General features: G+C 54.0%; 1 protein-coding gene across 1 annotated transcript in view; it reads right to left on the bottom strand.

Moving 5' to 3' along the window:
- Positions 1-9,648: 9,648 nt before the first annotated feature.
- Positions 9,649-23,840, bottom strand: part of DYNC1H1 (dynein cytoplasmic 1 heavy chain 1) — a 96,042-nt gene continuing 81,850 nt past the window's right edge. The window contains exons 58-78 of the mRNA XM_017892252.1: positions 23,299-23,445; positions 23,057-23,207; positions 22,655-22,908; positions 22,403-22,537; positions 22,216-22,310; positions 21,558-21,732; positions 21,306-21,381; positions 19,962-20,122; positions 19,577-19,688; positions 19,413-19,473; positions 19,194-19,317; positions 18,954-19,067; positions 17,648-17,818; positions 16,818-17,035; positions 16,614-16,717; positions 12,469-12,680; positions 11,825-11,978; positions 10,888-11,030; positions 10,590-10,758; positions 10,256-10,383; positions 9,649-10,012 (exon numbers count right to left, since the gene is read on the bottom strand). Of these exons, the coding sequence (XP_017747741.1) occupies positions 9,884-10,012; positions 10,256-10,383; positions 10,590-10,758; positions 10,888-11,030; positions 11,825-11,978; positions 12,469-12,680; positions 16,614-16,717; positions 16,818-17,035; positions 17,648-17,818; positions 18,954-19,067; positions 19,194-19,317; positions 19,413-19,473; positions 19,577-19,688; positions 19,962-20,122; positions 21,306-21,381; positions 21,558-21,732; positions 22,216-22,310; positions 22,403-22,537; positions 22,655-22,908; positions 23,057-23,207; positions 23,299-23,445 (3,033 nt within the window). The 3' untranslated portion in view covers positions 9,649-9,883. The remainder of the gene's footprint in view (positions 10,013-10,255; positions 10,384-10,589; positions 10,759-10,887; positions 11,031-11,824; positions 11,979-12,468; positions 12,681-16,613; positions 16,718-16,817; positions 17,036-17,647; positions 17,819-18,953; positions 19,068-19,193; positions 19,318-19,412; positions 19,474-19,576; positions 19,689-19,961; positions 20,123-21,305; positions 21,382-21,557; positions 21,733-22,215; positions 22,311-22,402; positions 22,538-22,654; positions 22,909-23,056; positions 23,208-23,298; positions 23,446-23,840) is intronic.

Here is a 23,840-nt window from a genome sequence, read left to right on the forward strand (position 1 = left end):
TTTTTTTGAGGTGGGGGTTCTCACTATGTTGCCCAGGTTGGTCTCAAACTCTGGGCTTAAGGGATTCTTCTGCCTCAGCCTGCCAAGTAGCTGGGATTACAGGTGTGCACCACTGCACCCAGAAATCTGTTCTTTCACAGTCCCGGGAACGGCCCTCTAGGGCTTCCTGCTTTCTCTGGTGGTCCTGGAGGTTAGAATTCTGACAGGGCGTGTCAGCAAGGCCGGTTTCCTCTGCAGACTCGGACGAAGGGTCTGCTGCAGGCCCTGCTTCCGGCTTCTGGTGGCTCCTGGCAGCCCGGGGCACTCCTTGGCTTGGGGACGCCTCTCCCCTGTCTCTGCTTCCGTGTGTGTGTGTGTGTTTCAAATCTCCTTCTGCCTGTCTCTTATAAGGACACCTGTCATTGGATTTAGGGTCTGTCCTAAATCCAGGATCATCTCATCTTGAGATCCTTAATAATTTCTGCAAAGATTCCATTTCCAAATAAGGTCACATTCACAGGTTCCAGAAGTTTCCATGTGGATGTGTATTTTGTGGGGGGTCACCATTCAACCCACTCCACAGGGCCTCCTGAGAGCATTTTAAACAAGACCCTCCCTTCAAAGAAGAAGACACCGGGTGGCTCATGCCTTTAGCCCCAGCACATTGGGAGCAATATGGGAGGAGTTTGAGACCAGCCTGGGCAACACAGCAAGACCCTGCCTCAAAAAAAAAAAAAAAAAAAAAAAAAAATTCTCTTAAAAAAAAAAGATGGCCGGGCGCAGTGGCTCATGCCTGTGATCCCAGCACTTGGGGAGGCCGAGGCGGCTGGATCACCTGAGGTCAGGAGTGCGAGACCAGCCTGACCAACATGGAGAAACCCCGTCTACACTAAAAATACAAAATTAGCCGGGCGTGGTGGCAGGTGCCTGTAATCCCAGCTACTTGGGAGGCTGAGGCAGGAGAATCACTTGAACCTGGGAGGTGAAGGTTGCAGTGAGCCGAGATCATGCCATTTGCACTCTAGCCTGGGCAACAGGGGCAAAACTCCGTCTCAAAAAAAAAAAAAAAAAGACACTGTGTGGCATGCAGACTTCCACTGCCCTGGGTGACAGGTGATGCTCTTATTTAAAATGCAATTTTCCAGTGACTGGGCATCCTTTGAGCCTTGTGATTTTCATGGGCAGTGATTTGTGTGGGAGTGGGAAGTTGGATGTTGAAGTGAAATGTTTACCTCGGGGTAGCCAATGGAATGAAAACCTCTTCACCTGTCGCAGTGGGGACTCCTCACTGTTTTGTCCAGATTTACTGATGGGACAACAGGCTAGGAGAAGCCACTTCAGATGTCTGAAGTCACACAGCTGGGTTGGTGGCAGACCCGTTTTTTGGAGTCATGTCACTGCTCAATGCGTTCTTCCTGTCGGCTGCACAGACAAAATCAATCCACTTTAGTGCATGGCATTGCACTAAAAAAAGAGTTTAGGAGGCCGGGCGTGGTGGCTCGCGCCTGTAATCCCAGCGCTTTGGGAGTCGAGGCGGGTGGATCACCTGAGGTCAGGAGTTCGAGACCAGCCTGGCCAATGTGGTGAAACCCCTTCTTTACTAAAAATACAAAAATTAGCTGAGTGTGGTGGCACACATCTGTAATCCCAGCTACTTGGGAGGCTGAGGCAGGAGAATTGCTTGAACCCTGGAGGTGGAGGTTGCAGTGAGCCGAGATCACTCTGCACTCCAGCCAGGGCAACAAAAGCAAGACTGTCTCAAAAAGAAAAAAAGTTTAATTGACTTGAGGTTATTACTCAAGTCAGTCTCACCAAAGGCTCGGAGGTTACAGGTTTTTCAAAGAAAGTATGGTGGGTGGGGGGCTAGGGTATGGGTGCTGCTGCCTGGTTGGGGAAGGAACTGTAGGGGTGTGGAAAATGGTCCTCAAGCACTGAGTCCGCTCCTGGGCGGGGACAACAGGACTGGTTGAGTTATGTTCTGGCTGGGGCCATCCTGTTATCAGAAAGGCAAAATCCTAAAGACATCTCAAAAGGCCAATCTTAGCTTCATTGCAGGAGTGATTGGGGAAGTTGCAATTCTTGTGACACCCAGAACAATGACTGGTAATCGTTTTAACTAAGCCGACCAAGACCAACCGTTAGCACAATTCAGGGCCCTCTCATCCTTCTAACCTGGTGGCCTTTTTATTTATTTATTTATTTTGAGACAGTCACGCTGTCTCCCAGGCTGGAGTGCAGTGTCCTGATTTTGACTCACGGCAAGCTCTGCCTCCCAGGTTCATGCCATTCTCCTGCCTCAGCCTCCCAAGTAGCTGGGACTACAGGCGCCCGCCACCACGCCCGGCTAGTTTTTTGTATTTTTAGTAGAGACGGGGTTTCACTGTGTTAGCCAGGATGGTCTCGATCTCCTGACCTTGTGATCTGCCCGCCTCGGCCTCCCAAAGTGCTGGGATTCCAGGTGTGAGCCACCTCGCCCGGCTAGTTTTTTGTATTTTTAGTAGAGACGGGGTTTCACCGTGTTAGCCAGGATGGTCTCGATCTCCTGACCTTGTGATCCGCCCGCCTCGGCCTCCCAAAGTGCTGGGATTCCAGGTGTGAGCCACCTCGCCCGGCTAGTTTTTTGTATTTTTAGTAGAGACGGGGTTTCACCGTGTTAGCCAGGATGGTCTCGATCTCCTGACCTTGTGATCCGCCCGCCTCGGCCTCCCAAAGTGCTGGGATTCCAGGTGTGAGCCACCTCGCCCGGCTAGTTTTTTGTATTTTTAGTAGAGGCGGGGGTTCACCGGGGTTGCCAGGATGGTCTCGATCTCCTGTCCTTGTGATCCTTCCGCCTCGGCCTCCCAAAGTGCTGGGATTCCAGGTGTGAGCCACCTCGCCCGGCTAGTTTTTTGTATTTTTAGTAGAGACGGGGTTTCACTGTGTTAGCCAGGATGGTCTCGATCTCCTGACCTCGTGATCCGCCCGCCTCGGCCTCCCAAAGTGCTGGGATTCCAGGTTGAGCCACTGTGCGGCTCTTGGTGGGCTTTCATTAGTTTTACAAGGGTGGTTTAGTATTGGGGAAGGGCTGTTATCATTCAAACGCCAACTAAATTTCTCCCAAGGTTAGTTTGACCTACTCCTAGGAACGAGTGAAGACAGCCAGGCTGAGAGGCTGGAAGCAAGATGGGGTCGGCCACATCAGATTTCCCTCAGTGCCATCATTTTGCAAAGGCAGTTTCACCCAGGGAGTCTGGTTCTAGACCCGTCAGCTATTCAGCCTCTGGTGGAAGCTTTCTGGCTTCAGGCTCAGGAGTCTTCATGGATAGTGGGCGGCAGATTTGCCCTAAGCAGTTGCCCTAAGGAGTTGACTAAAAAGTCAAGCCCCAGCTTGACTTTTCCCTTTAGCTTAGTGATTTTGGGGCACTCAAGGAACACTGCAGACAGAGGGGCACGTTTTGGGGGAAAGGCATTTGGTTTGGGGCGTGTTAGGTGAGTGGTCTCTGGGATGTGTGTGTGTTCATTCATCCAGCAAATACCTGCTGAGCACCCCTGCCTACTCAGAGCCAGGTTTGGCTTCCAGGACACAGCTGGAGACAAAGCAGCCGAGCCCCAGGCCCTGGAGCACTGGTCAGTTGGGAGGGAGTGATCCTGACCCTAACTGTCATAGAGGAGGAAGATGTGAGCACGTTACAGACCGCAAGGACCAAAGAGAAAAGTGCAGTGTGTGTGTGTGTGTGTGTGTGTCTGCATCTGTGCAGCGCGTGTGTGCACTTGTGCGTGTGTGCACCTGTGCGTGTGTGAGGTGTGTTGAAATATGAGGAGGGGACTCCAGGAGGGCCTCAGGGAAGGGTCACCCTAGAGTAAAGACTGGCTGGAAGGAGGGGATGGCCAGGTGGAAGGCGCGGCAGGAGTTGGGGTGTGGTGAGGGCTCAGCTTCTCTGCGTGGTGGGATTTAGCAACATGTGAAAACAAAAATCTTGGGGCCCCAAAATAACTAAGCTAAAAGGAAAAGTCAAGCTGGGAACTGCTCAGGATAAACCTGCCTCCCATTCTATTCAAAGTCATCCCACTGCTCGCTGAGATCAGTGCGTATCTGATCGCCTCCTTTGGAAAGGCTCACCAGAAACTCAAAAGAATGCAACCGTTTGTCTCTGGAAGCCCCTCCCCGCTTGGAGGCTTCCCGTCTTTTCCAGACTGAACCAACATCCATCTTACGTATGTTGATGGATGTCTCATGTCTCCCTAAAATGTATAAAACCAAACTGGGCTCTGAGCACCGTGGACGCATGTCAGGACCTCCTGAGGCTGTGTCGTGGGTGCGCGTCCTCAACCTTGGCAAGATAAACTTCTTTTCTAAATTAACTGAGACCTGTCTCAGATATTCGGAGTTCATAAGCATTGCTCTAGTCTGAGAATGGACGATGGGCTGGGGGCCAGAGTGGGGAGTTAGGGCAGAGATCGAGATGGAATAGCGGGGCCCAGGGCAGGCAGGGAAGTGGGGAGATGTGGCTGAATTCTGGACATGTTTCGAGGTTAGAGTCAGCGTTTGCCTGTAGGGTTTGGAAGGAGGAGGAGCCAGGGCCTTGGGAAGCATTTCAGCCTGAGCAACCAGATACCTGGAGGTGCCGCCAAGGAGCAGGGACAATTTCAGGGTTTTACCTTGGACAGGTGGAATTGGAAGACCCCATTAGAGACCTCAGCGGGGGGCTGGGCAGAGTGGGAAACCAGGGCGGTGCATGGAGCCTCGGCCAGGTCAAGGGGGGGCCTCGACCAGATGTCTGGAGGGCAGTGGGGACACGGCGGTGGAGCTTAATTGGAGGTGGAGGTTTGGTGGCTGTTGGCGCAGGGGCGGTGACTCCAACAGGAGAGCATGGGGTCATACTCTCCCAGCTTCAGTGACTGTCGAGGCCCGGCCGATCCTGTTTCATCGCCCCACCCGCGCCCCACGTGTCTCCCTCAAAGAGCAGCCTTTGTAGACACAGCCACGCACCCTGGGTCCAGGTGTTCCCAGCCTTGTCAGCTGTGTCGGGGGCGGGGGCACTGCTGCAGGAGGAGCAGAGTGGTGGTCACGAAGCGCACACTGCACCTGTCGCTTAGGTGACTTGTCGCTTGAGTCCAGAAGACAGCTGGGATTCTGAGGTCAGAAAGCCGACTTCCAGGGGTGGAAGAGAGAAGGTGGAAGTGAAGAGGAGGGGGTTTCTCCTCCAGGGTCCTCCCTAAGGCCTACTTTGACTTTGGCTAGGAAAGAGAAGTCCAGGAATGACCAGGAGGAATTGCAGATGTTTGTGTGTAACAAGGTGACTTCAGTAATAAGGTTGGGCCAGGCACGGTGGCTCAGGCCTGTAATCCCAGCACTTTGGGAGGCCAAGGTGGGTAGAGCACTTGAGCCCAGGAGACCAGCCTGGGCAACATGGCAAAACCATGTCTCTACAAAAAAATACAAGAGGGCCGGGCGTGGTGGTTTACGCCTGTAATCCCAGCACTTTGGGAGACCAAGGTGGGCAGATCACCTGAGGTCAGGAGTTTGAGACCAGACTGGGCAACATGGTGAAACCGTCTCTACTAAAAGTACAAAAATTAGCCAGGCATAGTGGTGGGCGCCTGTAGTGCCAGCTGCTCGGGAGGTTGAGGTAGGAGAATTGTTTTAAGCGCGGAGGCGGAAGTTGCAGTGAGCCGAGATCGCACCACTGCACTCCAGCCTGGGCGACAGAGCAAGACTCCATCTCAAAAACAAAAGAAAAAAGTTCTGCAAAGCCCCGGTTGGCGATGGTGTTGTTCTAACTGGTGTTTGGGTGGCCCTGGGGGTTGGGGGTGGGTTGCGCCACCTGCCACTGCTTCTCAGGTGTGTTGCTTTGAGAACAGGAACTAGGCACCTTTGAAAACAAGGTTCAGCCTTAAATGCCCATTTCAGCTTCTTGCCAACCACCTTGGCGGCGGCCTTCAGGGTGAAGGTGGGGCCCCCCCCCAGAACGCCCATCAGGTCCTGGATGTGGCAGAGGGAAGACTCAGGGGTGGGTCTGGCCTCAGCTTCACTTGCCCCTCACCAGGAAAATGCTGCCATGCTCTTTGGAAGAGCTGTTGAGAGGGAAAGACGGAGCTTGGCCTTGCCAACGGAGGGCAGGGTGCCAACGGAGGGCAGGGTGCCAACGGAGGGCAGGGTGGTTTGGGCCAAGCCTCCCAGGTCTGTGCCCAGCACTGGGTTGAGGGCTTTGTGGGAACAAAGCTGAGTCCCCAATGATGGTGGGTTCTCAGGCTGTTTCTGGGTGATACGAATACTGATCTAACGCATTTTTAAAAATTCATTTGCAGCTGGGCACAATGGCGCATGCCTGTAATCCCAGCACTTTGGGAGGCTGTGGTGGGTGGATCACTTGAGCCCTGGAGTTCAAGGCCATCCTGGGCAACATGGTGAAACTCCATCTCTACAAAAAATACAAAAATTAGCCAGGCGTGGTGGTGTGCACCTGTAGTCTGGGGAGGCTGAGGTGGATCATTTAAGCCCAGGTGGTTGAGGCTGCAGTGAGGTGAGGTTGCACCACTGCACTCTAGCCTCGGTGACAGAGCCAGACTGTCTCAAAAAAAAAAACAAAACAAAAACAAACAAAAAAAACCAAAGAGGCTGGGCGCGGTGGCTCACGCCTGTAATCCCAGCACTTTGGGAGGCCGAGGCAGGCGGATCACGAGGTCAGGAGATCGAGACCATCCTGGCTAACACGGTGAAACCCCATCTCTACTAAAAATTCAAAAAATTAGCTGGGTGTGGTGGCTGGCGCCTGTAGACCCAGCTACTCAGGAGGCTGAGGCAGGAGAATGGCGTGAACCTGGGAGGCGGAGCTTGCAGTGAGCCAAGATAGCGCCACTGGACTCCAGCCTGGGCGGCAGAGCAAGACTCCGTCTCCAAACAAACAAACAAACAAACAAAGAAAAAGTCGGCCGGGTGCAATGGCTCGCACCTATAATCCCAGCAACTTGAGAGGCTGAGGTGGGTGGATCACCTGAGATCAGGAGTTCAAGACCAGCCAGACCAACACAGTGAAACCCTGTCTCTACTAAAAACACAAAAATCAGCGGGCGCCTATAGTCCCAGCTACTCAGGAGGCTGAGGCAGGAGAATCACTTGAACCCGGGAGGTGGAGGTTGCAGTGAGCCAAGATTGCGCCATTGCACTCCAGCTTGGATGACAGAGCAAGATTCCGTCTCAAAAAAAAAAAGAAAAATACATTTGCAAGGCAGAGCCTGCAAAAACCAGCCTCGGCCGGGCGCGGTGGCTCAAGCCTGTAATCCCAGCACTTTGGGAGGCCGAGATGGGCGGATCACAAGGTCAGGAGATCGAGACCATCCTGGCTAACCCGGTGAAACCCCGTCTCTACTAAAAAATACAAAAAACTAGCCGGGCGACGTAGCGGGCGCCTGTAGTCCCAGCTACTCGGGAGGCTGAGGCAGGAGAATGGCGTAAACCTGGGAGACGGAGCTTGCAGTGAGCTGAGATTCGGCCACTGCACTCCAGCCTGGGCGACAGAGCGAGACTCCGTCTCAAAAAAAAAACCAGCCTCAGTGATAGAAGGAAGAGTCAGCGCGTGCGAGCATGTTAGACTTGACTCCGCCTCGAGGAACTGCTCCTGGACTGAGGAACACTTTTGTCCTCAGTTGTCAGATCTTGATGATGGCGATTCGGAGGACACCCTCGGTTATTCCGACTGGAGCTGCAATGACTGCTCTCTGGGTGACATGAGCTGTAAAGTGGCTTCCTACACACTGAAGTCAAAGAGTCCAGAGAAGTTCATATAGTCGACGCCCTGTCACCAAAAACCCCAATTCTTGTCATAAAAGTGGCCAGCTGGGCCCCTATGTCCCTGGAAGCCAGTGATGTGGACATGTAGCCTGAGGACTTGAGGATGACGGAGGAGGACCAGACATCCAAGGCTGCCAAGTCCTTCCTTACTCCCGTGGAGCCCCCTGAGACTGGCAGACATGTGCCAAACAGAGCTCGAGGGGCATGGCCACCACCTACGTTCGGGAGTGACAGAGAAGAGGGGCTCAGAATCTCCTTCTCCAAGAGGAAGCCGGAGCTCTTCCTTGCAGAGCCTGAGAAAAGGAATAGGAAGCAGCAGTGCGTGGCCTAATCCAAGATGGGCAGACTCAGTCCAGGAAGGGGTCCCAGCCCAAAAGGGGCAGGGGCTCCTCTGATCAAAGCTGATGTCAGTGCACATAAAAAATGTATTTAGGGGCTGGGTGTGGTGGCTCACACTTGTAATCCCAGCATTTTGGGAGGCCAAGGTGGGAGGATCACTTCAGCTCAGGAGTTGGAGACCAGCCCAGGCAACATGGTGAAACCTCATCTCTACAAAAAATACAAAACTAGCTGATGTGGTGGTGCATGTCTGTGGTCCCAGCTGCTCAGAAGGCTGAGGTGGGAGGATCACTTGAGCCCAGGGGGTTGAGGCTGCAGTGAGCCATGATGCCATTGCATACCAGCCTGGGCAACGAGTGAGACCCTGTCTCTAAAAGAAAATGTTTTAGGGGCTGAACTCAGTGACTCATGCCTACAATCCCAGCACTTTGGGAGGCTGAGGTGGGAGGAGCCTTTAATGCCAGGAGTTTGAGACCAGCCTGGGGAAAATAGCGAGATCCCAGCTCTACAAAAAATACAAAAATATGGCCAGGCACAGTGGCTCATGCCTGTAATCCCAGTACTTTGGGAGGTTGAATCAGGAGGATCACTTGAGGCCAGGAGTTTAAGACCAGCCTGGGCCAACATGGTGAAGCCCTGTCTCCTCTAAAAATATAGTAATTAGCTAGGCATGGTGGCACATGCCTGTAATCCCAGCTACTCAGGAGGCTGAGGCAGGAGGATCACCTGAACCCGGTAGGTGGAGGCTGCAATGAGCCGAGATCACGCCATTGCACTCCAGTCTGGGCCACAAGAGCGAAACTCCATCTCAAAAACATAAAATAAAATAAATAAAATAAAGACATTGAGATGCCAGAAGGCTGTTTCCACGGGTGTAGCACACTCATCACCTCCAGCACCGTGAACGTGAGACGCAGTCAGCCAGCTGTATGGGCCACTGCCATCGCCACCACTGGAAGGTTGTGTGGGAATGGATGTGCTAGGGTGGCGATGGGCAACTCCCTCATCTGAAGCAGGAAACTCCCTTGTCTGGAGCCGAGTCCTGGGGCACCAGCCAAGAACACAAGCGGTTGGAGGCTTTTTTTTTTTTTTTTTTTGAGACAGGGTCTCCCTCTGTCGCCCGGGCTGGAGTGCAGTGGTGAGATCACAGCTCACTGCAGCCTCAACCTCTTGGGCTTGGGTGATCCTCCCACCTCAGCCCTCAAGTAGCTGGGACTACAGGTGTGCACCACCATCCCTGGTTTAATTTCTTGTAGAGACGGGCTCTCACTGCGTTACCAAGGCTGGTCTTTAACTCCCAGACTCCCAAAGTGCTGCGATTACAGGCGTGACTCCCTATGCCCAGGCCTCAGGGCTTCCAGAGCCACCTCTCGCTGTGTCTGTGTCTGAGAAGGGGTCCGACGGTCTTAATTCAGGAGTGCTGTGGCCGCTCTGGAGCAAACTCATGATGCAAGCAAGGTGGGGAGCGGCATGGCTGCCATGGGCTGCCCTCCCTGGGCTGCAGGAAGGCAAGGCTCTCCGCCCTGGGGCGAAGGTGAGACAGAAGAGGCGGAGTCAGCTCGTGCTTAGTGTTTTATTTCCTCAAAGGAGCCCTGCCGTTGGCCTTCTCAAATACCTCCTGGTGTCCTCCCAATTTCCACCACTCCCAGCCGTCAGAGTCCGTTCAGCTTCCTCCAACCTCCAACCAACCACTTTCTTCTCACAAGCTCAGACCTTCCAAACATTTTAATAATGAATAAATGTTAAATAACAATTTTCACTATCACAGAAAGGGGCAGCTAGAAAAGTTTAGTTCTACTCTGTGCACAAGACCGCGACACCCCGCTCGTAGAAGCTGCGAGGATCCTCCTTTGTAGCAATTTCAAAGTCGACGGTGAAAATAAGGTCTGCACGGGTGAAGTTCAGGTACACAGGTAAGGTCACCTGCAGGAGAAGCAGAGGGGTTTACTGGTGGCTTCAGGGAAAAGTAAGAAAACTAGAAGACTGCCAGGGACAGCTGATGGGGGCCCCGGCAAGAGAGAGGTTGGGACAGGTGCAAAATGATTTTCCTCTATGAACCTGACTTCCAGGTCCAAGCACAACCCAGGCGTAGAAAAGGAGACACCTCTGCCCTTGGTTACCACAGGGGTCGCTGCAGAAGACCCAGGAAAAGCAGTGCTTCCTTACCACACTGGCCTTCTTCTCGGCGCTTGTCTGCTTGAGCCAGCGCAGCTGCGTCAGGGGAAGGGCGGTGGAGATGGCGCTGGACAGCGACAGCTTGTTGTTGTTGCACGTGGCCCCTTGAAGTTTCAAACCTGTGAGGTGGAAGCCAAAACCCAGGCTGAGGTGAAAGGCCAGCCACACAAACCGCGGTCACAGGGCTCCCAGAGGCTGCCAAACACAGCGGCTCCACCCGACCACCAGCGGGTCACCCTAAGTGCGTGTATCTGGGAACAATGGTCTCAGGCCGCTGAGGTCACCTGCAGAGAAGAGCCAGTATTTCCTGTGAGACTCCACTCACCCGTGACTCCAAAGCTGCAGGCGTCCAGGGTGGCGCCCTGTGAGGTGGTGACGTTGACTTCCAGGCAGAGCTCCTCCAGGGACCAGCTGTTGGCCTGGGCCACGTACTGCCTGGTGGCAGTGATGTACGCCTCCGGCACAAACAGGCCACCCAGGCACACATGGATGTTCTGTGGAAAGCGGCAGCCCCCGGGGGAAGGAGCTCAGGTCAGACCTGGGCCCTGTTTGTCCCCAGAGCCACCCCCACCCCAACCCAGGACAGCTGCTGACCACCCCAGACTCGTCAGGAGCGCCTTCACCTTGAGCTCCTTGGCGCCACCAGACGCAGCCGCCAGTGAGATGTTCTGCAGCTGTTTGATCCTCTCGCTGAAGTCGGACACCCACTGGATGACGGTCATGCCGGCAGGCACCGTGTAGTGGGACCAGCTCCGAGGCAAGATCCCTGCAGCCAAGGCACACAGAGCGCAAGGCGTCAGCTCTCACAACTCCCCCAGCACAGATGGGGCAAAGCTGCAAGTGCTCCAGCATCCTGGCTGCCCACACAGGCGGCCGGCGGCCCCACCTGCTGCCTTTCCCAGGCTGCGCTTTACGCCCCTGGCGCCGCCCTCACCTCCGTATCTGCTCTAACTCAGGCTGGTCCAGAGCATGTCTCAGAACCATGCAATTTCTAGGGTCAAATTAGTCCAGGTGTGTCTGTCTGGAGGACCATAATCACGTTCAAGTAAAACCGCGGCTAAAAACTCATGTCACACAAGTGGCTCAGTGTTCCTGGTAATTAGGGCTTTTTGGGCAAATAGGAGGATGCTGGGGCTTCCCACAACTTTGGACAAGCCCCCCATGCCCGCCTGCCCCTGCTTTTCCACTGTCCTGGGGGATGCCCATTCTTCACAGGCCGTAACCTACTACCGTCTGTCACTGTCCTGGACCACCACATTCCCCATTCGCTGTCTTGGAAGACCCCTAAAAAAACTGTGGAAGTTGCGTAAAGATTTTGGTCAACATTCAGTGAACCAGCACAGAAGAAAACCAAATTCTTCAGTATTTCTAATCCCTGCCCCTCACCCCGCCCACCTTGAGGGTAAGAGCACAGAGCTGCTCTCAGAGGGAAACCCCCCAGGCCTGCTGTCGCACGTGGTGCTGTGTGGCTGGGCCGGGCCAGGCTGTGGCCCCAGGCCAAGGCGGCCCCAGGCCAAGGTGCCCACCGGAGGCCACACCGTGAGTTCGGCGCTCGCGCACCTTTCACCAGCTCGTTGATCAGCGTGCGCAAGTAGTTGGTCTGCTTCTTCTTTCCTTCGCACACCTGGACCACATCCGCAAGGTCCTGGCGAACGTCCTGAAGCAGCTTTGCACCCATTTTTACTTCTCTCTCAAAGAACCTGAACAAAGGATCCTAAAATCGTTCAAAAGGGTGAAGAGAAGTTAGGAAGAGGCTCTTTCTCCAGCAGAAAGATCAAACAGAAGTAACTCGGCCTCCGGGGAGAGCCCCAGAGCTTCCGACCTGTCCAGGGTCATGGATAGCTTTGGCAGAGTGTGACTTGGAATCGAGCTTGTGTGAGGTTGAGGCTGCTCAGAAACCCGCTGAGGCCCCTGCCTGAGTCGCAGCTCTCGGGGCCCTCTAGGGAGGAAGGGCTGCGGTGGCTCGCTCTGGAAGTTGTCTGCCTATCTCACAATCTGCTGGAGTGTTTTCCGTCCATTTCAAAAGGGCCAACTCATTTTGCCAATGCCTGGGCTCAGCTGGACACCTGCCCTGAGGGGACATGGGTGTGAGCACGTTCCGTCCAGCACAATGGAACCAATATTGGGTCCACGGAACGATGGTCCGTGACCATATCCAGCATCTGGGACCTTGAGACCTGGCCGGCCCGCCACCCTCCAGCTACCTTGATATTCTCCACAGTGCGCTTGAGGTGGCTGAGTGTCTGGGGGATGAGGTGGAGCCAGTTGGACGCGGTGGTGTGCAGCGTCCGCATCCAGGCGGGGCGGCCGTCAGACGTGGAGTCTGTCCTTGTCTTTTTCTCGGTCTCTGCATACGCCAGGTCGTCCTCGTCCTCCAACATCTGCATCTTCAGCATCTTACTGATCATGTCCACACCTGGCCCATAGTCCCACAGTCACAGCAGGAGGGAGGGGAGGGGACGGGTAAGAAATCACAGAGGGAAAAAGGACTTGAATGTAAAGACCACGTGGTGAGTCTGCACTGGGAACTGCAGCAATCTGAAAGGTGCTGTCATATATGTACATACAGAGAGAAAGAGAGACGGGGTCTCGCTCTGTCACCCAGGCTGGAGTGCAGTGGTGTGACCTTGGCTCACTGCAACCTCTGGCTTCTAGGTTCAAGCGGTTCTCCTGACTCAGGCTCCCAAGTAGCTGGGATTACAGGCATGTGCCATCAGGCCCAGCTAATTTTTTGTGTGTTTTTAGTGGAGACAGGGTTTCACCACGCTGGCCAGGCTGGTCTCGAACTCCTGACCTCAGGTGATCTGCTCACCTCGGCCTCCCAAAGTACTGGGATTACAGGCATGAGCCACCAGGCCTGGCCAGTCGTATATGTTTTTAAAGCACAGAAAACGGCCTGACCAGAAAGCTAAGGAGACAAATACAGAAGAAAAAACTGTTACCAGGTCAAGTACATGACTACTAAAACTGACCCAGTAAGACAGACACAGTGGCCCACACCCACAGTCCCAGCACTGTGGGAGGCTGAAGCGGGAGCATCTCTTGAACTCAGTGGTTCAAGACTAGCCTGGGCAACATAGTGAGACCCTCATCTCTACAAAAAATGAGAAAGTCAGGTGTGGTGGTGGCACCTGTGGTTCCAGCTACTTGGGAGGCTGAGGTGGGAGGATGGCTTGAGCCCAGGAAGCTGAGGCTGCAGTGAGCTGTGATTGCACCACTGCACTCGTCTGAGTGACAGAGCAAGACTCAGTCTCAAAGCAAAACAAAAAAACTGAACCAGCAGCCTGAGTCCAAAGACTCAAGGCAGGCTCTTCAGGACCCTGGGTTCACGGTGCGACCTGGGCCAAGCCCCAGCCTGCTTTGTGCCCGACCATGAATGAGTGCGTGCTCGAGAGGGGCTCCAGGAGGGGGTGCCATCTGCCCTCTTAACTCAGAAAACTGGTCGCCATGGTGTCCCTTGACCTGTGACTGCCACCATGTGGCTGGGATTACCCCGAGCCCTGTGGTGCCTGTAATGTGCTCCAGCCTCGCCCAGATCACCTGGCTTTCCCTCCAGACCTGCCCATGGCACCTGGCTTTTGCCCTCTCTGGGATGTGACTGGTGATGATGCGGGGCAACTGGATCTCTGGGTTAGGGCAGCTCCCCTTTCCTGCCCCTGACACAGAGTGCTGAATGTCAAGCTCCCAAGAGTGCTGCCTCTGGGAGTTGCACTATAGGGAGGCAGGGCCTGGGCCTCGCTGCTGTGCTCTAAGTGGGACTGGACAAGGTGACGGCTGTGCTGTCCCCAGCACAGTGCTGGCACAGCACGGGGCTCAAAGAGCAGACATGATAGGCCTGAGGGGTCCTTCACAGGGACCCAGTTGTGCACGGCCACACTGGGGCTCCCGGCATGTGACACCCAGTACTAAGCACAGGCCTCTGTAGGAGCCAACGCCCCTGCCCCACCCTTGGAAGCATGCTTGGTGCCCAGGGCTCCAATTCTCCTGGGCTTCCTCACCAGCTCCACATGACTCAGCTGCCAACTGTCTTACGTTTTCATTCTGAACGGGCAGCTGGGTTTGCGGACACGAAGCTGGTCTACAAGCACATCCTCCGTGGGAGACGGCTGCTCTCACAGGAGGCACAGATGCCCTGCAGGGTGGCCTCGGCTGAAAGTCAAGCCCCATCACTGGAAGTTCTGCCTACAGGACTAAAGCGGTGGCCTGAAGGAGTGGCCTGACGCCATCCTGTTAACTAGCTGTGAGCTTCAGCAACCCCTTTACAGGACTAAAGCGGTGGCCTGAAGGAGTGGCCTGGCGCCATCCTGTTAACTAGCTGTGAGCTTCAGCAACCCCTTTACAGGACTAAAGCGGTGGCCTGAAGGAGCGGCCTGGCGCCATCCTGTTAACTAGCTGTGAGCTTCAGCAATCCCTTTGTCTTGTTTGCTTTTCGTGATTTTTCCCCGTAACAGAAAGTCGAGATTTGATCAGCCACTGTCAACCCCATGTGTAGTGCTTGGAGGCTTTGTGAAGGCCAATTGCTGGGCCTGTCCCTAGTGCTGATGGAGTGCGTCTGGGCAGAGCCTGGGAACATGCATTTCTTTCTTTCTTTTTTTCTTTTTTTGAGACGGAGTGTTGCACTGTCACCCAGGCTGGAGTGCAGTGGTGCGATCTCGGCTCACTGCAAGCTCTGCCTCCTGGGCCCACGCCATTCTCCTGCCTCAGCCTCCCGAGTAGCTGGGACTATAGGCGCCCACCACCACGCCCGGCTAATTTTTTTTTGTATTTTTAGTAGAGACGGGGTTTCACTGTTGTTAGCCAGGATGGTCTCGATCTCCTGACCTCGCGATTCACCCGCCTCGGCCTCCCAAAGTGCTGGGATTACAGGCGTGAGCCACCGCACCCAGCCGGGAACCTCCATTTCTGAGAAGTTCTGGGCAGGTTACTGCTGCTGGTTTGGGAGCCACACTGTGAGAGACACTGGGTTAGAGAATTTCTAAGGTCCTTTCTGGCTCACAGCACTTGAAGTCTTGAAGAAAACATCTTGTAAGTGAAAAGGAAAAAAAGACTGCTAAAAAATTCTAGGGAAGATGAATGGTTTTAAAATATCCCTTAATATCAGGTACTTTTTAACTCTTGAAGAAAAAAAACAGAAACAGTTTTTGTTTTTTTGAGACAGAGTCTCGCTCTGTTGCCCAAGCTGGAGTACAATGGTGCGTTCTCAGCTCACTGAAACCTCCGCCTCCCGGGTTCAAGCGATTCTCCTGCCTCAGCCTCCCGAGTAGCTGGGATTACAGGTGTCTGCCACCACACTCGGCTAATTTTTGTATTTTTTGTAGAGATGGGATTTCACCATGTTGGCCAGGCTGGCCTTGAACTCCCGACCTTCGGTCCACCCACCTCTGCCTCCCAAAGTGCTGGGATTACAGGCGTGAGCCACTGCACCCAGCTTTTTTTTTTTTTTTTTTGAGACAGAGTCTCACACTCTGTTGCCCAGGCTAGAGTACAGTGACGTGGTCTTGGCTAACCGCAACCTCCACCTCCCAGGTTCAAATGATTCTCCTGTCTCAGTCTCCTGAGTAGCTGGGATTACAGGTGCCTGCCACCATGCCCACCTAATTTTTGTATTTTTAGTAGAGATGTGGTTTTGCCATGTTGACCAGGCTGGTCTGGAAATCTTAATCTCGAGTGATCTGCCTGCATTGGCCTCCCAAAGTGCTAGGATTCAGGTGTGAACCCCTGTGTCCAGCCAGTAACTGCTTTTCAGTATGAGATGAAAATCTAAATGTTATTTCTAGGCTCATTTACATAAATATCAAGCCTCTTCTCTAGAACTGAGTTGATGCTGCAGAAAAGATCCCTGTTAGACATGGTGAAACCCCATCTCTACTAAAAAAAAAATACAAAAAACTAGCTGGGCGAGGTGGCGGGCGCCTGTAGTCCCAGCTACTCGGGAGGCTGAGGCAGGAGAATGGCGTGAACCCGGGAGGCGGAGCTTGCCATGAGCCGAGATCCGGCCACTGCACTCCAGCCTGGGTGACAGAGCGAGACTCCGTCTCAAAAAAAAAAAAAAAAAAAAAAAAAAATCCCTGTTAGAGCCAATTCTTTCCTCTGCCTCCCCTCCGAGTGGAGCTAGGAGCAGCTGGAGACTGGCAGGGAGGCCGAGGCTGACAGAGCCACACCCAGCATAACCAGGGAGGGCCCTGGAACAGCAGCGCACACTCACCGTGTGTGGGGACCCTTGCCACCCACCCTGAGTGAGGGGAGGACCCTCGCCACCCACCCCACGTGTGGGCACCCTCGTCACCCACCCCACGAGGGGAGGACCCTCGCCACCCCCCCGCGCGTGGGGAGGACCCTCGTCACCCACCCTGTGTGGTAAGGAGGACTCTCTCGGCATTGTTGGGCAGGCCCAGCCAGGAGGGCGTCTGGGTGTCGGGGAGCAGCTCCACCCACTGCACAAACTCCTCTCGCCTAGAAAACCAGTGCATTTGGAAATGTTAGAGGCTACCTCTGAGTGACACCAGACGCCCTGACTTCACAACTGTCTCCATTCCAGCAGGCAGTAGCATACCTGATGCCGTCTGGCATTTGAATGTCTTTATGCCCGTCGACCTTGCATGCCAGCTTAAATTCACTGTCGAAACTCCTGGTTGTGAACAGGCGCTCCAGGAAGGTGTTGAGCAGACGTTGGTCAAACTCGTTGTCCACGCGCCCGCCATAAATGGACTGGGCCATCAAGGTCTTCAGTGCAGACCACGGGATCTTATCCGGTGAGATGTTCTGCCTGCCCTGGGGGAGGAAAAGCAGGGTTCGTGTGTGGTCGGAGGCGGGCATGCCCGGGGCTCCCTTTCGAGGGGCACAGCTTTCCTCCTCACTCCCCATGCCCGGCTAGGCTTTGGTGGTCACGAGGGGTCAGCTCGCTCTTCCAAGCTGAGTCTGGCCTCTCAGTACCATGCCCTGCGGTGTCCTTCCCAGGTACACATCTGCTGCCTGTCCCGGCATGGCCCACACTTGCCTTGGCTGTGTCGTCCAGCCACGTGTCCACTGTATCGCAAGCGGACCGCAGGTCAGACTCTCCAAATTCATACTTCTTTGACCACCCCAGTGGTGCATATCGTAAGCGTTCTTGGATGATGGCATGGAACCAGGCCAGCAGGAAGTACAAGCGGGCACGCTCGTTGGGAGACTGGGTGAGGAAAGTGACCGAGTAGAGAGTCATTAGAGAGCAGCACTTCTCCAAGAACAGCACAGAGGCTAGGTCAGAGTCAAAGCTTTACAAAGAGCTCTCCACATCCTGATGATGGCAGCAAATTCACACGAGTACTGTTGCTAGGAGAGAAGTATGCCAACTTTTCTATTAATAGAGATGTCATCCAATGAGACCATCAGAGAANCACTTGCCTTGGCTGTGTCGTCCAGCCACGTGTCCACTGTATCGCAAGCGGACCGCAGGTCAGACTCTCCAAATTCATACTTCTTTGACCACCCCAGTGGTGCATATCGTAAGCGTTCTTGGATGATGGCATGGAACCAGGCCAGCAGGAAGTACAAGCGGGCACGCTCGTTGGGAGACTGGGTGAGGAAAGTGACCGAGTAGAGAGTCATTAGAGAGCAGCACTTCTCCAAGAACAGCACAGAGGCTAGGTCAGAGTCAAAGCTTTACAAAGAGCTCTCCACATCCTGATGATGGCAGCAAATTCACACGAGTACTGTTGCTAGGAGAGAAGTATGCCAACTTTTCTATTAATAGAGATGTCATCCAATGAGACCATCAGAGAATTTATTCAGCCAATAAGAAATCTACAGAAGACAGAGTTTCTAGGAATGTCACAAAAGGTGGATATGGCACAAAATAGAACAGAATTGACAGAACGAACCCCCTGCCACAATCCCCTTTCTCTTGCCCAAGAGTCTTGGTTTTCACTTGGCACCTGGGAGGGCTCTGCTTGGTCTCCGGGGGCCTGTGCTGGGGGAAAGGAGATTGTCTGCCACTTGGGGACACAACGCTGAGTCCCAGCTTCTCCGTGGGTGGGCATCTCTGCTCCTCTAGGACCTAATCACACCCCATAATCAAACATGGCTTTTACTTTTCAACCTGCTCACAGGAAGGAAATTTTATAGAGAGACAGGATCTCACTATGTTGCCCAGACAGGTCTGTTTTTTTTTTTTTTTTTTAGACAGTATCTCACTCTGTCGCCCAGGCTGGAGTGCAATGGTGTGATCTCAGCTCACTGCCAACCTCCGCCTCCTGGGTTCAAGCAATTCTTCTGCCTCAGCCTCCCCAGTAGCTGGGACTACAGGCATCCACCACCACGCCTGGCTAATTTTTTATATTTTTAGTAGAGACGGAGTTTCACCATGTTGGCCATGCTGGTCTCAAACTCCTGACCTCAAGTGATCTGCCCACTCAGGCCTCCCAAAGTGCAGGGATTACAGGAGTGAGCCACCACACCTGGCCTGCCCAGTCTTGAACTCCTGGGCTCAAATGATCCTACTGCCTCGACCTTCGAAATTGCTGGGATTACCAGTGTGAGCCACGATGCCTGGCCAAGGAAGGAAATTTTACCTACAGCCGAAAAGCAAAAGCACCTGTGCAATTCACCACATGGCACTTCTGGAACACCCAGGGACCCACTTCTGCATTTGGTGATGGCACTGGGCTTTGGCTTCTATGGAGAAGGCATACCAGGAGAACAAGGTACTTACCTTGCATATCCGTGAGACGGGAATGCTGCTGAACGTCCTCAGCATGTTGGCCTTCACCCCTGGTGGTGGCTCAAACACAAAGATGCGACCCGCACGGAGCAGATTCACTGGCACCTAAGAGAGAGCGCGGCTCCCGTTACGGCTCGGGTGTGGACACGGGCGCCTGTTCAATTCCACCACACGGGCGCCGAAAGGACTGCCACAGCAGCCTGCAACGTCTCCACCCCTTCAAACACCCACCTTGGGGTTGATCTCCATGGTGAGGAAGAGTCGGAAGCAGGCGTGCGGCTGCAGGGAGTGCAACTTCTTCTCCAGCTGCATCAGCCACCCTGGGGCCAGATGGACATTCTTCAGCATCACCCACCTGCACACACAAAGTGAGAGTCACACAACACGCCAGGCTGCCTGCCTGAATGCCTGGGGACTAAGGCTTTCTTCAGCCAAAGAGAACAGGCCTACCTGCCCGACTTCACAGCGGTGTTTATTGCCTTATCTGCTTGGTTAAAGCCTTCTGCAGAGCCTGGCGCAAGGAAACTTAGTGTCAGCAGCGGCAGCCGCGGACATCAATGCCCACCACGAATCCTGCAGGGCGCCAGCCCATGAAGCCCATCAAGCGCCCTTACCGATTGCAATTGAAGTGATCTGCGTGTTCTGCTCGGCTGCAAGGTCCTCGACGTGCCCACTGGCGTCGTAACCAGGCACAGAGCACATTAAGACAGGAGTGTTGGGCTTCACCTGCAAACAGAGAAGGCAGAAGTTACAGCGGTGCCAGCAAATAGTGTGTACCTGGTCAAGGGAAAGGAGCGCCCCGAGTGAGGGGTCTGAGATGTTCTTTTGGGGTCCAGAGGTGTGGGCACCACGCAGCCAGTTGAGAATCTGCAGCGAGTTCCTGGTCTTAGGAGCAGACTGTAGCCTGGAGTGACAGCAGGCGCCAGGGCTGCTGACAGCTGTGGTTGGGGAGGTGGGCATGGAGTCTCTTGAGACGCCTGGGCTGTATCAGGACATTACCTCTGTGCCCACAATGTGGGTCAGGTCGAGCGGCTGCTCCATGATGGACATGAAAGACTCCCCAAGGTTTGTTGAAACAAACATGTGGGCCATGGCCAGCAGGCGATCGGGCCGGAAAGCCTGGATCAGGAGCAGACGGTGGATGGCCTGGCCAATGGGTGCTGAAACAGGGACAGAGGGGTGGGTGCTGGGTGGAAGTGAGGACTTGGAGACGCCCTCCCCTGCCTGGAGTGTTCTTCCCAAAGCACCCACTCAGCATTTCAGGATCAGCTCAAATCAAGACATTCAGCCACATCTCCTGTGCCTTCCGTGAGCCCTCTGGACACACCTATGAGAACACCTTACCACCTGGATGTATCCATAGGACAAGGTGCCGTTTGCTGATTTTTAAATTACTACACTAATACCTGCTCACTTCCTGAGAACACCTGAAGGTACTCAGGAAGCTCTGCCCTCCACAGTCGGACACTTCCTCTCAGCCTGGCTAGCCCAGGTCTGGCCTAACACACTCAAAACCGGCTGATGGCATTCCATTCCTGTCTGCAGCATGAATACAGCCAGTTAACTCCTTACCACTGGGCAGGAACTCCCCACCTAGTTCTCTTATGGTCTTCAAGCATGCGATGAACAGGAATTGGAAATTTCTGATCTATCTCTAACCCAACACCTATCTAGAAGCGATCTCCCTAAGTGGTTTCCTTAAAAAGTTTTAACATTGAAACACTTATCTCGGGCATCAGTGACCACTCACTCAGAGACAGGTCTCTGTCTGCTGCCCAGGCTGGAATGCAGTGGCGCAATCGCAGCTCACGCAAGCTCGACCTCCCAGGCTCAAGTGACCTTCCTGCTTTAGCCTCCCGAGTAGGTGGGACTACAGGTGTGCACCGCCACTCCTGGCCAAGGCTGTATTTTTTGTCGAGATGGGGCCTCCCTATGCTGCCCAGGCTAGTAACTTTGCATGTTTTTTTTTTTTTTTTTGAGACGGAGTCTCGCTCTGTCGCCCAGGCTGGAGTGCAGTGGCCGGATCTCAGCTCACTGCAAGCTCCGCTTCCCGGGTTCACGCCATTCTCCTGCCTCAGCCTCCCAAGTAGCTGGGACTACAGGCGCCCGCCACGTCGCCCGGCTAGCTTTTGTATTTTAGTAGAGACGGGGTTTCACCATGTTAGCCAGGATGGTCTCGATCTCCTGACCTCATGATCCGCCCGTCTCGGCCTCCCAAAGTGCTGGGATTACAGGCTTGAGCCACCGCGCCCGGCCAACTTTGCATGTTTTTAAAGCATCCGTTTAAGCAGCAAAACCCAACTTTACATTCAGGTTCAGAAAGAAAACCACAGCGGGGCTTACTTGCAGGTGTTTCTTCACTCCAGAGGTAGGGCACGGTCTGCTCCGGGGAGCTGCTGTCCAGCCAAATGCCAAATTGCTGTGGAGACAACAGTGGAAGCACCCATGGGGCAGGGCCGGCCTCGGGGGACTGACGCAAGAGTCTGACGCGAGCGCGCACACACGACATTCTGGGTTTTATACAACATGCGATTCCTCGCATTTCCTGGGAAAAGGCCGACATTTTTCACTGGGAACATTCAAAAGAACAATCACCTCGTCTGCCTGAACCTTTGCAATCAAGTCCTTAAATGCGGGAAGGCAGCTCAGCCTCACCACCGCCTCCGCCTGCTCCACAGTCAGGCCCTGGATCCTGGGGGTGGAGCCAGCACTCAGGACGATCTCATTTCCTCTCAGGAAGTGCTGGAATTCTGCATCGTAGGTGGGCTCCCTGTGAAGGGTGCAACAGGTTAGCTAGGGTCCCTCATGTTCATTCCCACTGTCACTAAAATAACAGTTGTGATTTAAAGAAAAGAAAAAACAGGCCGGGCACAGTGGCTCATGTCTATAATCTCAGCACTCTGGGAGGCCAAGGCAGGCGGATCACTTGAGGTCAGGAGTTTGAGACCAGGCTGGGCTGCCAACGTGATGAAAATCCATCTCTACTAAAAATAAAAAAAAATTTAGCCGGGTGTGGTGGCAGGCGCCTGTAGTCCCAGCTACTCAGGAGATTGAGGTAGGAGAATGGCTTGAACCTGGGAGTTGGAGGCTGCAGTGAGCTGAGACTGCACGACTGCACTCCAGCCTGGGAAACAGAGGGAGACTCCGTCTCAAAAAATAAAAGAAAAGAAAAAATAAAAGCACGTATCTGATCATGAAACCCTTGTGGGCCACTAGCAAGATGGCATCCTCCTGCGGGCGTGAGTGCTCTTACCCCACGGTGCCCTTCAGTTTGATTCTCGCCAGCAGCATGGCAAAGGTGATGTGGTCCTGATGCAGCATGCCTCGAGCCACTCGGTTAAATGCCACCTGGGACAAGAGCAGGAGACGATGTTGTTCCGTAAGAGAAGCAGCACCCTGCTTCCCCCCGCCGGGGAGCGGCTGAGGACCTCACTCTCTACCTGGAAGAGGTCCTTCGTTATAATGGACAGGCGCTGTGTGTGGTCGGTGACGCCCTTCAGGTTCGGGTTCTCATATAAGACGTTGTGATAAATGTCCAAGAAAAACTGGAGGGAGTACTGGTACAAGAAGTGTATCTGAAAGGAAGCAGTAGGCAGCTGTGAGGCAGCTCCCCTGGCACCCGCCGAACTTCTGCATGGCCGAGGAGCTACTGTGCGGGGGCCGGCCAGCCTCTGCGCGGCCAAGGCACCCACCTGCTTGAGGGACTCCATGGTGAAGTAGATGCTGCTGCAGGCGGTGGAGAGCGGGAGGTACTGCTGGGACACGGTCTCCACCTCCTGCATGACGATGTCCGTCTCCTCAACTTTCCTGGTGACCTCTGCAGCCTCTCTCTTCAGGTTCTCCAAAGTGGTTATGATCGTGTCGTCGTCCAAAATGCGCCCTTTCACCTCGTTCAGAGCTTGTAGTAGAGATTTTTCCAGCTGACGCAAACGGAGCTGAAATTCCCCTTGAATAAAACATCCAGAGTTTACAATAATACTTCAAAAGGTACGCTCTCAGAAGTGTTTGCCACAAACATGGAACATCCTAGTCACTTAAAAGTTCAGCTCCTTCACCTGCACCAACCACCTAACAGCCATAGGTCCAGATCCTACCTTGAAGTTTCAGAAGATCAGATCGTTTCTCGTCCACATCAGGTCTTTCTGCTTTAAGTACTTCATTTAGACACTGGCTTTGTAAACTGCTACGGGTGACTGTGAAGTTTACAAAAGTAACCCGGGAACAGAGATCTGGTGGGAACTCGACCTGCCAAAACAGATAACAGAACAGTCTGTTTTAATTCAGCTTCAAAACCAAATCCTGCCAGATTTCCCTGGGGAAGAGTCCCATTCCTTACAGTTGGATCCCGGGTGGACAGGAAGATGACAAACGATGGCGACAGGTCTATGTCCTGGTCCCCAAGGGTGATCAGCACTCTCCCTCCTGTTCGCCGCACTTCACGGTTCAGCACTGGGTTCAAAACTGGATCGTAGCTTTCCACATCCTGCATAGCACACGGGTGGAACTTGACGGCCAGGGCTCTGTAACTTGATCTTCACCCAAATGCTATGTTGCTGTGCTACTCTAGATAAGCATACCTTCCCAAAAGCCACCCGCCACTTGTGTATGGTGGCCACTAGCTATGTGTGGCTACTTACACTTAAATTAACTAAAATTGGCCGGGCGCGGTGGCTCACGCCTGTAATCCCAGCACTTTGGGAGGCCGAGGCGGGCGGATCACGAGGTCAGGAGATCGAGACCATCCTGGCTAACATGGTGAAACCCTGTCTCTACTAAAAATGCAAAAAATTAGCCGGGCGTGGCAGTGGGCACCTGTAGTCCCAGCTACTTGGGAGGCTGAGGCAGGAGAACGGCGTGAACCCGGGAGGCGGAGCTTGC

This window comes from Rhinopithecus bieti, unplaced genomic scaffold (assembly GCF_001698545.2).
Source record: "Rhinopithecus bieti isolate Rb0 unplaced genomic scaffold, ASM169854v2 scaffold_20150, whole genome shotgun sequence".
Lineage (NCBI taxonomy): Eukaryota > Metazoa > Chordata > Mammalia > Primates > Cercopithecidae > Rhinopithecus > Rhinopithecus bieti.